This window comes from Marmota monax, unplaced genomic scaffold (assembly GCF_021218885.2).
Source record: "Marmota monax isolate L192 unplaced genomic scaffold, Marmota_monax_Labrador192_F-V1.1 WCK01_AAM20220418_F8-fsc00092, whole genome shotgun sequence".
Taxonomy (NCBI): domain Eukaryota; kingdom Metazoa; phylum Chordata; class Mammalia; order Rodentia; family Sciuridae; genus Marmota; species Marmota monax.
In genome coordinates, this window is record NW_026692583.1 from 5593103 (window position 1) to 5606908 (window position 13806).

The 13806-nt window shown below is 50.4% G+C and overlaps 1 protein-coding gene across 2 annotated transcripts in view; it reads right to left on the reverse strand.

The window, feature by feature from the left end:
• Rnft2 (ring finger protein, transmembrane 2) overlaps nucleotides 1–13755 on the reverse strand; it is a 68882-nt gene extending 55127 nt beyond the window's left edge. For both annotated transcript variants that reach the window (XM_046446290.2, XM_046446291.2), the window contains exons 1-5: nucleotides 13620–13755; nucleotides 11873–12047; nucleotides 11326–11384; nucleotides 4534–4988; nucleotides 1846–1922 (exon numbers count right to left, since the gene is read on the reverse strand). In XM_046446290.2, the coding sequence (XP_046302246.1) occupies nucleotides 1846–1922; nucleotides 4534–4988; nucleotides 11326–11384; nucleotides 11873–11896 (615 nt within the window). In that variant the 5' untranslated portion in view covers nucleotides 11897–12047; nucleotides 13620–13755. The remainder of the gene's footprint in view (nucleotides 1–1845; nucleotides 1923–4533; nucleotides 4989–11325; nucleotides 11385–11872; nucleotides 12048–13619) is intronic.
• Nucleotides 13756–13806: the final 51 nt, after the last annotated feature.

Here is a 13806-nt window from a genome sequence, read left to right on the forward strand (position 1 = left end):
CTCGAACCGCCCGACTCCTGTCTGTGCGATGGATCCACTCAGCAGCCCCCTTTTGCCTCAATAAATAATAGATCCTGGTTTTAATTCTCTGTAAATCTAAACCAGCAATGGAACAGAAGGGGGACTCGGCAAGTCCCTGGGAAAACAGTGCACAGGACAGGGATGGTCCCTAGTAATGAGCTGGGATTTGTAAGTGCACTGAGCGTCACGCACACCGGCAAAACATTACTTGTGTCTTCACGGGGCTCAGGGACCCTGGAGGTTTGTCTATGAATCCAGACCTCTTTTCAGCCCCTAAAATTCAAGTCAAGGCACCACTAGGATGTTATGTGACAGGACCCAGTCCCCAAAGCCTCCCTCTGTGGGGTTAAGTCAACCAGCCGTTCTAACAGAAGCAGAAAGGGGCTTACACGAAGATGAGACAAAAGGTCAAGAAGGACCTCTGGTTACCCCTATCTCTGGACTTCAATGTGTTCATGTGCAAATGGAGACAGAGCTGCCCTCCAGGCTGCAAGGATCTCCAAGTGCTTTGGTGAAAGCAAAAGACGCTGTGGAAGGGTCAGAGAAGATGGCTTCGGTTACGGGACTGCCTGTGCCACAGAAAGCATAAGTTTTACAAAAGAGCTCAATTGAAGGCTTCCTGTGTGTGGGTGCTGTGCTGAACTACTTCTCTGCAGTATCTCATTGAATCCTCTAAATGCAGAATCTCATTTGGCCTTCTTGATGGATCTGTGAATTGGTGTGAATACAGGTAGGTGCTCCTCGACTTACGATGGGGCTCTGTCCCCACAGACCCACTCTAAGTTGAAAACAGCATTAAGTCCAAAACGCCCTGACTACACCCAACTTGCCCAATACCACGCTCAGCAGCACAGCGTGGCACCTAGACAGCCGATGCTTCCCCTGGTGATTGCCAGCCGATTGGGAGCTGCGGCTTGTGGAGCTGCCCAGAATCACAGAAGGATCACACCAAGTATCTGTCGCTCAGGAAAAGACCCAGAGTGAAAATATGGAGTGGGTTTCTCATGAAAGCATATTGCTTTCTCACTATTGTAAAGATGAAAAACAATGAAGTCAGACTATCATAAGTTGGGGACCATCTATAAACCTTATCCAGAGGTGAAGGCTGAGGCTGAGATCGCCGGGAATATCTGGCTGAGGGGCTGCAGGTGGGTGAAGGAGTTGGATTTGAACTCAGAATAAGCACAGGCTCTGGGCTGAACTGCCTATGTTCAAATCCTAGTTCCCACTTGCCCTTGCTGTGTGACCTCGGGGTTAGCGTCTCTGAGCCACTGTTTCCTCACTGGGAAAATGAGTAAGAATATTTTTTTTCCTCTCCTTATCAGGTCACAGGGAAAAGGTTGGCAGGGCGAAGGCTGGCACATGTGGGATCTGCCCAGTGGCGGCAGGCAGCATATCTTCCCGAGGAGGGCCACTGACCCCTGGCAGCTGTGAATAAGTTAGGGGACAGGTGGGGGAATTCAGGCTGCAGGTGGAGTTGAGGTTGTCAGCTGGGCCTCAGGTGGGAACAGTCACCTGGATTATCCAGGTGGGTCCCGTGTAACCACAAGGGACCTCACAAGTGGAGAGGATGACCCAGAGGAGGGCTGGAGGGAGGTGCCACACTGCTTGAAGGGCCACAGGTGACTGTGGAGTTGTAAAAGGTGAGGAGGTGCCCCAGGGACTGCAGACGGAGCGCGGCCCGGGGGCAGCGGGACTGTCACTGAGAGCCCATGGTGGACTTCGCGTGCAGAGGTGTAAGGCCATGCACCATCCTGCTCTAAGCCACTCAGGCTGTGGGCAGCGTGACACAGCCACAGGAGGCTCCCCTGCCGGGCGACTCACCTTCAGAGAGACCTGTTCCCGCAGCGTGGAGTTGGCGTAGGCGAAGGTGCTGGCCATCCCGATGCACACGGCGATGCCTGCGGCAGAGGGTCCCGCACCACTTAGTCTCACTGGCCCAGCGATGTTAGAAAAAGACCTGCCCCCGAGCCGGCAGGTGAACCACAGAAAGGGGTGAGATGTGACTCAGGGGGAGCCTCGAGCCACTGTGACAGGGACAGCGTTAGGCCACGGGAAGGGGAATATTTAGCACTAGATCAGGAGCATGGGCTGTGCCATCTAGCAAGACTAGAAACACAATCCTTGCTTTGCCATCTCTACTGTGTGAGCCTGGGCAAGTCACTGCACCTCTCTGAGCCCCAGTTCCATCATCTGCAAACTGGACAGAATAATAACAGTGCTCACCTCCCAGAGGGATGAGCTTATGGAAGATCACCTCCAGCCCTTAGGAAACAGCACCCATTATTCTTTCTACTGTCAAAACCAATCTGTGGATGTATGCTTTTATTTCAAGCACACATGAAATAAAAGCATACATCCACAGACAAAGCCCAGGAAATCACAGGAATTAAAAGAACACTAAAGGGGGGAAATTCTCAGCTAAGAGGCAACCGTGACCCAGGCGGATGAGAGAACGGTTGAATTGGATTCCACAACTCACTGAGCTGCCGCTGTGCCCTGCCGGCACCTCGGGACGCTCCCTTCGTGATGACTTCCGTCCTAACTACTGTAAGCAGAATTCGCTTCGCACCTGGGCTTGGGGGCCACCTGCTTTGTGGATAGTGTGTGGACACCAGGCCTTCTCCCACAGCCACTCTGGAAAAGGGGTTTATCGTTTTTCACTGAAAACATACAAGAACTAGTAACCCTATTGTTCTTTTTTCCAATTTCCTTTTTGATGAAAAACAAAGCACAAACAAAACCAAAATACACTTATTGAAAAATAAACATACTCAAGAAGAAAACTTAGCCGTGAGTCTGCCAGAATTCAGGGTGACTTGTTTTGTTGTTTTTTGTTGTTGTTGTTGTTTGTTTTTGTACCAGGGATTGAACCCAGGGTGCTTAACCACTCAGCCACATCCCCAGCCTAGAGACAGGGTCTGACGGAGTCGCTTAGGGCCTCACTGAATGGCTGAGGCTGGCTCTGACTGGCAATCCTCCTGCCTTAGCCTCCCGAGCCGCTGGGATGACAGGCGTGCGCCACTGCGCCCGGATTCAGGGTAAGTTTTGGGGAACATGCTGGCTCCTGGGAACCGAAAGGGAAGGTCTCACAGGGAGGTACTCTAGCGAGGAAGGAGAAGCATGGGAGCAGGTCAGAACTCACCCAAGAGGGGAAAACAGGAAACCAAAGATGGCCTAGACAACTTATTTTCTTGTGTGGGAAGAGAGCGATTCTTACCACCGTTTTTATGACAGGATTAAATAATAGTCCACAAATGCTGTAAGGCCGAGCCACACCACGATCTAATAGAAATAAGTACAAATAACAACCGTCCTGTGCCAGACACCACTTACTGACTGCTAAGGGCGTGTCAGCAGCAGGCTAAGCCCTTTGTGAATCGTCCTCTTACTTCCTAACACAACAGGAAGTGTTTATGGAGCACTTTCTATGTGCTAGGCTCTATGCTAAGTATTTTCATGTGCGTTAATAAGGAATATAATTAAGATAGTGATGCCAGGCACAATCCTAAGTACTTTCTACACATTGACTTGATTTAATCTCACTTTTCCTCTGAAGTTCAGTGGTCCCCCATGTCATCTGGGATTGGTTCTAGGACTTCTGTGGATACCAGAATCTACAGATGCTCAAGCCCCTTATATAAAATGCACAGTATTTGCATGTAACCTACACACACTTTCAGCAATCTTTAAATCACCTCTAGATTCCTTAGAATACCTAAAACAGTGTAAATGTCATGGAAATAATTGTTAGAGTGTATTTTTGAGAATGACATGGAAAAAGTCTTACATGTTTAGTATATATGCAAATTTTTCTCTGAATAGGTTGCATCTGTGGTTGATTGACTTCATGGATTCAGAGCCTGGAGCTATGGAGGGCTGACTGCATATGCTATCTTTTTTTTTTTTTTGGTACTGTGGAGCCACATCCCCAGCCCTTTTTATTTTTTCTTTGGAGACAGGGTCTTCTAATTTGCTGAGGCTGGCTTTGAACTCACATTCCTCCTGCCTCAGCCTCCTGACTACACCCAACTTGCCCAATACCACGCTTAGAGCACAGCATGGCACCCAGACAGTCGATGCTTCTCCCGGGGTTACAGCCACTGCAACAGGCTGTATATGCTGTCTTAACCCCTGGTTTACAGATGAGGAAACTGTGGCCCTGAGATTTACACAATGCATGGTTAGGAAGGGGCAGAGTGGGGTTCACATCTCAGAAGTCTGAACTCCTAGTTACACCCTTTCCACCAACTGGCCAGCTGGGGAAGTTTCTCTAACAACCCCCACCCAGTGGCAACTAAGGGTCAGAGAAGCCAAGCGACTTGCCCACAGTCACACAGCTGGTCAGAGAACCTGAACCTGGGTGTGAAGGCAATCCCATGCCCTCAGGCACTCTGCAGGCCACAGCCTCTGCTGCCTTCCTCTGACATTGGGCCGCAGAGCCCCCACCCATGAGCTGCAGGAGCCCTCTGCGGGAGGCGGAGGCTAACAGCAGCGTCCCCAGGGACTCACCTAGCTTATGCTGGAAGCACACCTTGGCCAGGAGGATCAGGATGAAGGGCAGCCCTTTCTGCAGCCAGCAGATCACCGCCTTCAGCTCGGACAGGGCAGGGGCGGGCGTCCCGGGCTGCTCATCGCCACCTTCCTCTGGGTGCCCGCGGTGGTCGCCCCCCACGTGCTGCAGCAGGGAGCCGCTGCGGTGGCCGCCGTGGTGGAAGTGGTGGTGCGGCGGGCGGTGGTGGTAGGTGCCCCCCTCGCCGCCCCGGCTGCCGCCTTCCTCCCTGGACGCGGGCATCTGGATGAAGACGTCGCCGCCGCCGGCCGCGGGCCCGAGCACCAGGCTGGCGGGGAGGCCGCTGGCCAGGCCCGAGAAGAGCGCGGGCGGCGAGGCCGGCTCGGCCTTCAGGCTCTCGAACACGCCGCCCTCATCCACGCTGGCCTCGGGGCTGAGCGCCTGGCTGCGGCTTCTGCGCGACAAGGTGTGCGCGGTCTGACTGTGGCCAGCAGGTCCCCCAAGTCCTGCTGGAGCGCGGTCCCCTGGGGAGCTAGCTACTAAGAGGGCAGAGCTAGCCCCACCCCGGGGTGCAGAGCTAGCCCCACCCCAGGGCGCAAGCAGGGCCATGTGAGGTCAGCAGGGAGAAGTCCCTACGATGGGATCCTGCTGGCTTTATAAGAGGGGCAGGGACCACAGGACACATGCAATAACGTTATGGACCCAACGGTGTCCTCCCGTGGGGTTAAAATGAGGTCATTAGGGTGGACCCTAATCCAGCAGGACTGGTGTCCTTTTAAGAAGAGGCACTTGGGACACAGTCACCCACAGGTGGGGACACAACAAGAAGGCAGCCACTATGTGAAGTGCCAAGGAAAGACTTGGGAAGAAATGAACCCTGAGCACCCTTGACCTTGACCTTCCAGCCTTCAGCACTGTGAGAAATCTCCACTGTTGAAGCCACCTGTGGCCCCCTGTGCAAGCTTACCCAAATAAATACAAATAGTCACAACAACAGGGTCAGAACCTTTACTGCAAACTCTATGTGTTGGACAGTTTTTTTTTTTTTTTTTAAAAACAATACCTTTATTTTAATTATCTTATAAGTGGTGCTGAGGATCGAACCCAGGGCCTCCAACGTGCTAGGTGAGCACTCTACCACTGAGCTACAACCCCAGCCCTGGACAGTTTTTTAAATGTGTTACATTGATCAACTCATTAAATCTCCCTCTCCACCCTGAATTGGTGCTGATAACATCCCCATTTCACAGATAAGGAAACTGAGACACATGGATTATTTGTCCAGAGTCACATGGCCGGTAAGGGGTCGGTCTGGCAGGGGGATTTGGACCCAGGCAGACTAACTCTAAAGCTGGTTTTCTTAACTGTTCTGCTTCACTGAAAAGCAAGCACAGAATTGTATAAACTCCAGGCCCTAGCTCTGGAGCTTCCCAAAGGGTCAGCCTTGGTCAGAGCTGGTATTTGGTGGGCAGCCGAGAGTCATGGGAAGACAACTCAATAGACGGACCCACATTGGAACCCAGACTCCATCTCTCCCAGGGGCATTATGATTCTGTACTCAGTTTCCGTGCTAGAAAAATGGGCACAAGTTCCATTCATGTCCAGCATTCCTGGGGGCGGGTATCAAATTTAAAACATCCATTGCAATGAACTTGGACTGCATTAAGTGCTCAGCGCAGGGAAACTGTTCTCTCTAGGCCTCTGGAGATCTCCAAGGCCAAATTTCGTTTTCTAGTTCCAAGCACAGGCTTCTGGGGTTGGAATGAGGCAAAGGATTTGGTGGCTTTTTTGGAGCCATTGCCAAGGAGCAGAGAGCCCAGAGTGACCCCTCCAGGAACGGGGAGCCCAGAAGTGACGGCAGTTTCCCACGAACATTGTACCCTGGAGTTCTGGAGGCCCCCATCCTTCTCTCAGGCTATGTGGACTCGAGTCACACCACCGACACGAGGGGAGGACAGGCTCAACGTGTATGTGCGGGGGAGGAAGGGGTGGGCACAGAGCCTCCCCACCTCCCTCCCCTGTATGTCCCCGAAGTAGGTGTGGCAGGCTCCTCCTCAGAACCCCAAGGGTCTCCAGATACATCAGGAGCCGCTTATAGGAAAAGCTGAATTGCATCCATCCTCTGGACCTCATGACCCAGGGCATACAGTAGGTGCTTAACAAACACATACAAGCTATCATTCAGTCATGTCACAGCCATACAACGGAGGCTATGGGGAGTTGACAGCTGCTCTCACACTTGACCTCTATGGATTCTCTGCTCATTCCACATATATTTGATCATTTCACTATCCCATAAAAACTATCTAAAGGCTTCTCAGCTTACACTTCACATTCTCAGATGAATCCTAAAGATAGTACTGACAGCATCTCCATTTTACAGATAAAGAAACTAAGGCTCAGAGAGATGAACTTGCCGATGCCCTGAACTACCTGGCCTCAGATTCCAAGGTCATGACACCCTTCTTCCTCGCTACTCAGGGGCTTCCCGCCTACGCCGTCACCCCACCCCATCCCATCCCGGCTGCCAACGCTCATCCATGAGATTCCAGCTGAAATCTCTCTTCCTTGGTGGGGTCTCCTTGCCTCCCCCAAAATGCCTGCACCTGTTTCTGGTTCTCAGGTACCCTAACCTCCCCTGCCCGGGACCCGTCAATCATCAATGTATTGGGTATCTTTCCTGGAGACCTGTGGCCCTCAATCCTGGCTGCCCCTTATAATCTCCTGAAAGAGCTTTTGATAAATAAAGGTGCCCCAGCCCCCCCCTGCAGACTAATTCAATCAAAATCTTGGGGGTAGGCCCCAGCACCTCAAGTTCTGGAGACCCCCAGTGAATTCTAGCATGCAGTCAGTACTTTAGACTGGGCATGCTCCATCGGGTCAAGGGCCATGACTGTTTCTCTACCACACATCACAAGTGCACTAGCACATAGAATATGCTCAATAAATGCTTCTTGAAAAAAAAAAAAATGAATAGCTGCATGCTAAGGCGCATGCCTGTAATTCCAGCAACTCCGGAGGCTTCAGCAGGAGGACTGAAGTTCAAGGGCAGCTTCAGCAACTTAGCGAGACCCTGCTTTAAAACAAAAATATATAAAAAGAGCTGGGGATGAAGCTCAGTAGAATACCCCAGGTTCAATCTCTAATGAAAAAATAAAGAAAGAAAAGGAAAAAAGAAATGCATGATCCCACTAAAATCTCTGAAAAGGCCTGCAATTGAAAAAAGAATTGACTTTATTTAAGCCTGCTGGTTCCCACAGAATTCCTTCTGTGCTTTTGAGACAAGGTCTTGCTCAGTTTCCCAGGTTGGCCCTGAGCTCTCAATTCCCTTGCCTCAGCCTCCCAAGTAACCAGGATTACAGCTGTGCCCCACGCCCAGCTCACAGAATTCTTTTTATCCAAGGAAAACCTATGAATGTCTTGCAGAAAGTTTGTTAAACACAGCAGGGGACATGCTGGTCTGTAGAAGTCTCAGGGTTGGTCTCTTTGGCTTTACAAACTGAACCTGAGGAGGTACATTCTCATCAGCCTGGCACAACCTCCCCCTTTCCCCCCATGCTCCTTCCCCATCAACTCCCAAAGCCTGGGAAATGTGTGTCCTCCTCCCGGGGCTCTGGGTAATAATCATGATAATATTAATAATGACAACAATAACAGACACCATGGCTATGAGTCTCGAGGGTCAAGAGCTTTTTCTGAACTCCAAGAAGCAGAGCTCAGAAAGCACAAGTCCTAAAAAAAGAAAGCACAAATCCTGGCAGCGGCCACACTGGCCCATGTGGATACCTGCACTGCCCCACGGGGCTCTAGAAAGCCCTCCTGCTCCTCCAAGCCCTGAGTTCATGGCGCGCTGGCACAACCAGCAAGACTCAATCCACCAAGAGCTTTTTATAGTTGGTCCCCCTTCCCTGAGCCTCTCCTGGATGGCCAGCTGGGATTTCATCCTAAATGGGAAAGACTATTCCTTGGGGAGACACAGAGGCTGCACTTCCAACTTAACCACTTAAGGTCTGGACCTGTGGCATCCCAGAACAAGTAGAGCTGCTCAGACAGGAAGCACCCAAAATGTGGTGTCTCAAAGCACAGAGTCTGGAAGACAAATAGACTGAGACCCAAATCTCAGCCCTGCCACTTCCTGGTCATTGACTTCAGGTGACTGACTTCCCCTCGATATACCTGTTTCCTCATCTGTAAAATGGAGACAGAAATAGCCCTGACCTCAATAGGCTAACAAGAGGGTAGTGGGGACAGTCACTACTTGGTGGCCATTATTTTTCTGCTATGGTCTCTGCCCTAAAAGATCTCATGGTCCACTTGGGAACAGAAGGCAAAGCTGTCTTCAGGGAGTGGAAGGCTCCAACGGACTTGCTTCTTACAAGCTAGATATATTTGTGCATTTTCACACTCATCCCTTATTTATAAGCAACTCTGAGTTTTATCATGTGCCATCTGCAGATGCAAAATTTGAGACGTAGGGGTGAGGTCACTTGCCAGAGGCACCATGGGAGATGTCTTTGTCTGTTTTCTGTTGCTATAACAAAATGCCTGAGACTGGGTAATTTATAAAAAATAGAGGTTTATCTGGCACACAGTTCTGGAGGCTGGAAGTCCACAAGCACAGGGTTGCTTCTGGTAAGGGCCCTCATACTGCATCATCACAAGGGGGAGGGAATCCCATGGAAGCAAGTGCGTGGGCCCAGCTCTCTCTTCCTCTTGTTATAAAGCCACTGATGCCACCATGAGAGCCCCACCCTGAGGACTTTAATCTCTAATGACCTCCCAAAGCCCCCACCTCCAAATGCTATCAACATCTGACTCTGGGATAATGTTTTCGACTCGTGGATTCTGGGGACACACAATCCGGAACCACAGCAGGTGGGAGTTTGGCCAAGGGTTGACTGCCTGGTAGCCAGTGAGCGACCTTCCTGCAGAGCAGGCAGCTTCATCCCAACCTTGGTCCCAGAGCTGGGCCTGGACAGATGGATCCGACTTGTGATTTTGGAACCCACCTGAGTGACAGGGGACAGACAGTGGGATGTGAGGGCAGAAAAGCACACAGACAAGGAGGTCTGGGGCTGGAATGTCATTGCACCCTGAAAACAGGTCCCCATGGGGTACACTCTCTTGGATTTAAACAGATAGCCATTCTAGGCGACGAGCACTGTGTGCATGGGTTCCCTCTGTCGTGATCTACTTGGCATCTGTGAGTCATAGCCACACAAGGGACCAGAGTTGTTCACATCTTGCCTGCAACCTGGAGCTACCCCGCCTCCGACTTTTTAACCCTCACGCGTACAAGCCAGTGTTTTCTCTGCCCTAAGTCACCCAGAGTCAGACAGCAAACAACTAGAGACCGCTTACAGCCCAGAGCCCACGGACACCATTCAAACCACCGACGGCAAGCTGTTTCCCTGCCTGGATTTTCCTGCAGAAAACAGAGTAAAGACAATGGCCAGTGCCCCCCTCTGCATGTGACCCAGTCAGTGCTACCCCACATGGCCCTGCGTGCCCCTCCTGTCAGGAAACCTAAGTGATGAAGAGCCTCCTTCACAGTCGTTGGCCTCTCCGTGTGGGTTCTTAGTGTTGCCCACTGAAGTTTCTGTCTCCTCCAGATTCAAGTGTGGAAATCCTGACCCCCTGAGTGATGGTACTAGGGTGTGGGGCCTTTGAAGATGAGTGTGCCATGATGATGGGGTTCATGCCCCAGGACTAAGGCCACAGAGAGATCCCTGCCCCTTCTACTCTATGGATATGCCCCCAACTAAAAAAAAAAAAAAAAAAAAAAAAGCCCATCTCTCCAGCAGGAAGCAAGCTCTCGCCACAGTCTGCTGTCACCTTGATCTTGGATTTCCCTGCTTCCAGAACTGTGAAACATAAATGCTTGCTGTGTAAGCTCCCCCCGCCTGTGGTATTTTTGTTACAGCAGCCTAAATAGACTAAGACATCTCTATAAATTAAAACACCATGGGCTGGCACAGTGGCACACGCCTATAATACCAAGGGTTCAGGAGGCTGAGGCAGGAGGATTGTGAGTTCAAAGCCAGCCTCAGCAGTTTAGCAAGGCCCTAAGTAACTCATCGAAACCCTGTCTCTGAACAAAATACAATAACGGGCTGGGGACGTGGCTCCATGGTTAAGTGCCCCGGTTCAATCCCCAGGACCCCTCCCCAAAGAAAACAAACACACTCCATGGGTACAATCATTGCTAAAATGAGTCAGGTAGTTCATCTAACACACAGGGTGTGAAAATGACCATAAAAGTGAGAGCAAGTTATTATGTGATGGGTATTTAGCATAAAGCCATCACTGTGTGCTATGGTTTAGGTATAAAATGAGTGGTCCTCTAAAGTCCATTTGTAAAGACTTGGTCCCAGTGGTGGTGGTACTGGGAGGTGCTGTGGACCTTTAAGAGTGGGGCCTGATCAGAGGTCCTGAGGTGCTTGGGGGTGTTCCATTGAAGGGGGCCATGGGAACCCAGTCTCTTTCTCTCCGGTATTTTCAGACATACTCGCTTATTCCCACACATGGAGCCAACATTGCCAGCCATGCCATGAGGTGATGAGGCCAAGGGGTGGTGCTGAGCCTGTGCTGTGCCACTGGGGTTCTCAGCCTCCAAAACTGTGAGCTAAATAAACCTTTTCTCTTTGTAAAGTTAGCTGCCTCAAGTATTTTGTCGTAGGAATGCAAAGGTGACACTGCCAAGAGGCAGGTCTTTTCAATCCAGTTTTGGGCTGTCCTTCATTACTCAAAGCTGGGACCCTTTGGGTGCAACAAAACCCGGGGCCACCTACCTTTCCGGTGGGATGGTGTCTGTGTTGCTGCTGTGCCGCCTCTGCATCTTCCTTAACACCTGGAAGCCAACACAGGAGTGAGCCAAGCCTCCCACATGCCTCTCACCTTTCAGGTCACCATGGCAACCACCAGCCAGTCCCACCTGTATCCTGCATCCCTAGAGCTCTCCGACCTTTTTCAAACTTTGTTTCTTTTTGTGGCCACTTGATCCTCAGTTCAATATTTATGTCTGCAGGAAGAATGATCACGTTTTGCAGATGAAGATGTTGGGACATAGAGGTGGAGGAGGGTCTCATGGGAAAGGAGATGGGAAGGAAGAGAGGTGTCGGATGTGGTGAAGAGAGCAGTGGACAGGTAGTCAGGAGATGGGGATTCTGGACCCATGCTGTCCCTAACTGGCTGTGTGACCTTAGGCAAATCAGTAACCTCTCTCTGGCTCCATATTCCCCATCGGTTCCACAGGTGGAGTGGAGTGGCTGAACACAAAGCTTCCTGCCATCCCTCATATTTACTGAAGCAGGTTGGATTCTAATGGAGACATGTCACCTGGTTCACTGTGAGGAACCACATGGACTTCAGACCTCCATGGTGACGACGGCTGAGGTGGATATTCAGGGCTCCTGGTGGGAATGCGACCACTGGATCCGAGAGAAAGCAGCCTTCCCTTCCTTTTCCTCTCCAGAGGGACACACAGGTCAGGGAGCTAATCAGACTCCAAACCCTGGATGGCACAGAACGCTTGGGTAAATAATTCACATATAGTCCAGTAGATGATAATTCTCGTGACATCAGGGCTAACTGTACCCATCTGCTTATTATCTCTGGGTGGCTCCTTATGGATCTCTCCTTGAGTCTCTCTAGGACAATTATGATCTGAATGTATTTTGTCCTGTTGACAAAAGAGGAGCCCTTCTGATTGGGGAATTCAGAAAATATGGCTTCCCACTGAATCCAGAATAAAACCCAAAGCTCTGCTCACAGCCTACAGGTTCTGGCTGACATAGCATCACACACTTCTAACTTCATTTTCTTCCATGCTCCCTTCTATGATGCACCTCCAGCCTCACTGGTCTTGCTGTTCCTCCAACATGTCTGCTGGTCCCTGCCTCAGGGCCTTTGAACTGGCTGTTCCCTTTCCCTGGAATGCTTTTCCCACTGTATGTTGAAAAGCTAGTTCCTCAGGTCAAAGGTCACCTGGGGGGGGGGCTTCCCTGTTCACCCCTGATTCCTTCCACCATTGCACTGTTTTATTTTCTCCACAGCACTTACCAGCTATTTACATGCACATTAATTAATCTGTGATCTCTCCCCCATTAGAATGTAAATTCCACAAAAACAGGAATCCTGTGCACCTGGTTTGTCCCTTTACCTCTGCATTTAGAGTGCTGCTGGTCACAGAGAGCACTCTGCAAATATTTATTCAATAGATAAAACACCCATGAGTCTCCCACTTACCTTTTTCTAGATCCCTTGCTCACTGTCTCACCTCTCACGTAACAGAAGAAAACATTGTGGTACACTTTCCATGAATAGTTTTGGCCTCTTGGAATATTTTCCTGTCCAGGACCACAGATGGTCCCAACTCTTAGTTCAGGGCTCCATAACTGGCTATTGAATGACTTCTTACTCCTGACCAGGCTTCTTAGGGACATAGAATAGACAACCCTTTTCCTTTCCCTTTCAGAACACTAGTTAAGAAATGGGTCAGCAGCACCATCTTTATGTATAAAGGAAAGATCATTACATATATATTTTCCTCAGAACTTGCAATCTTGCTTAATAACTTAGCCTCAACCTTCTATCTGCCAATACTTGCAAATAAATCCTTGGAGAAAATAAAATACAGCATCCCAAGGTTTCTAACCACAAATTTGGCACAACCTCCTAAATAGAGTGCCCAACACTACTTTCAAATGCTTGCTTTTGAAGGGTCTTCAGATTCTGTGTTGGACGCAGGCCATACATAATTATTTCAACATTGAATTCTGGAATAAAATTTTGCACCTAAATAATTGAATGAAACGCCTTTTAACCCTCTGTTCCATGCATAGGTCTAGCTCCCTATGAAGGACCACACCGAGACTTTTCTGGCCGTTACTAGGCTGCCCCGAAGTGCCCGCAAGGGAGCATCTCCTGCATCCCTCGCACTGGAAGAGGGCAGGTGCACTTTGGATACAATGTCGCCATCGCTTCTCATTCCAACAACCCCATGCACAACGGAAAACACTCTTAAGGCTCCAAGGGCTTCACAGACCACGCGGGGGGCGGGGGAGAGCCGCATACTCTTTTTTACCTGCCCAGACAATTCAGCAATCACAGCCGCATCATTCACATCCAGCCAAGCCAATCACTCGCCGGTCCTGTGCATCACGTGACTTCCGAGTACTTCCGGCCTCTGGTTGGGTTATGTCTCTGGTTCCCAAAGCCGGACGCTAGGATCCCCGCACAGTTTCACAGTCGCACGCGACTGCCCGCCCCCT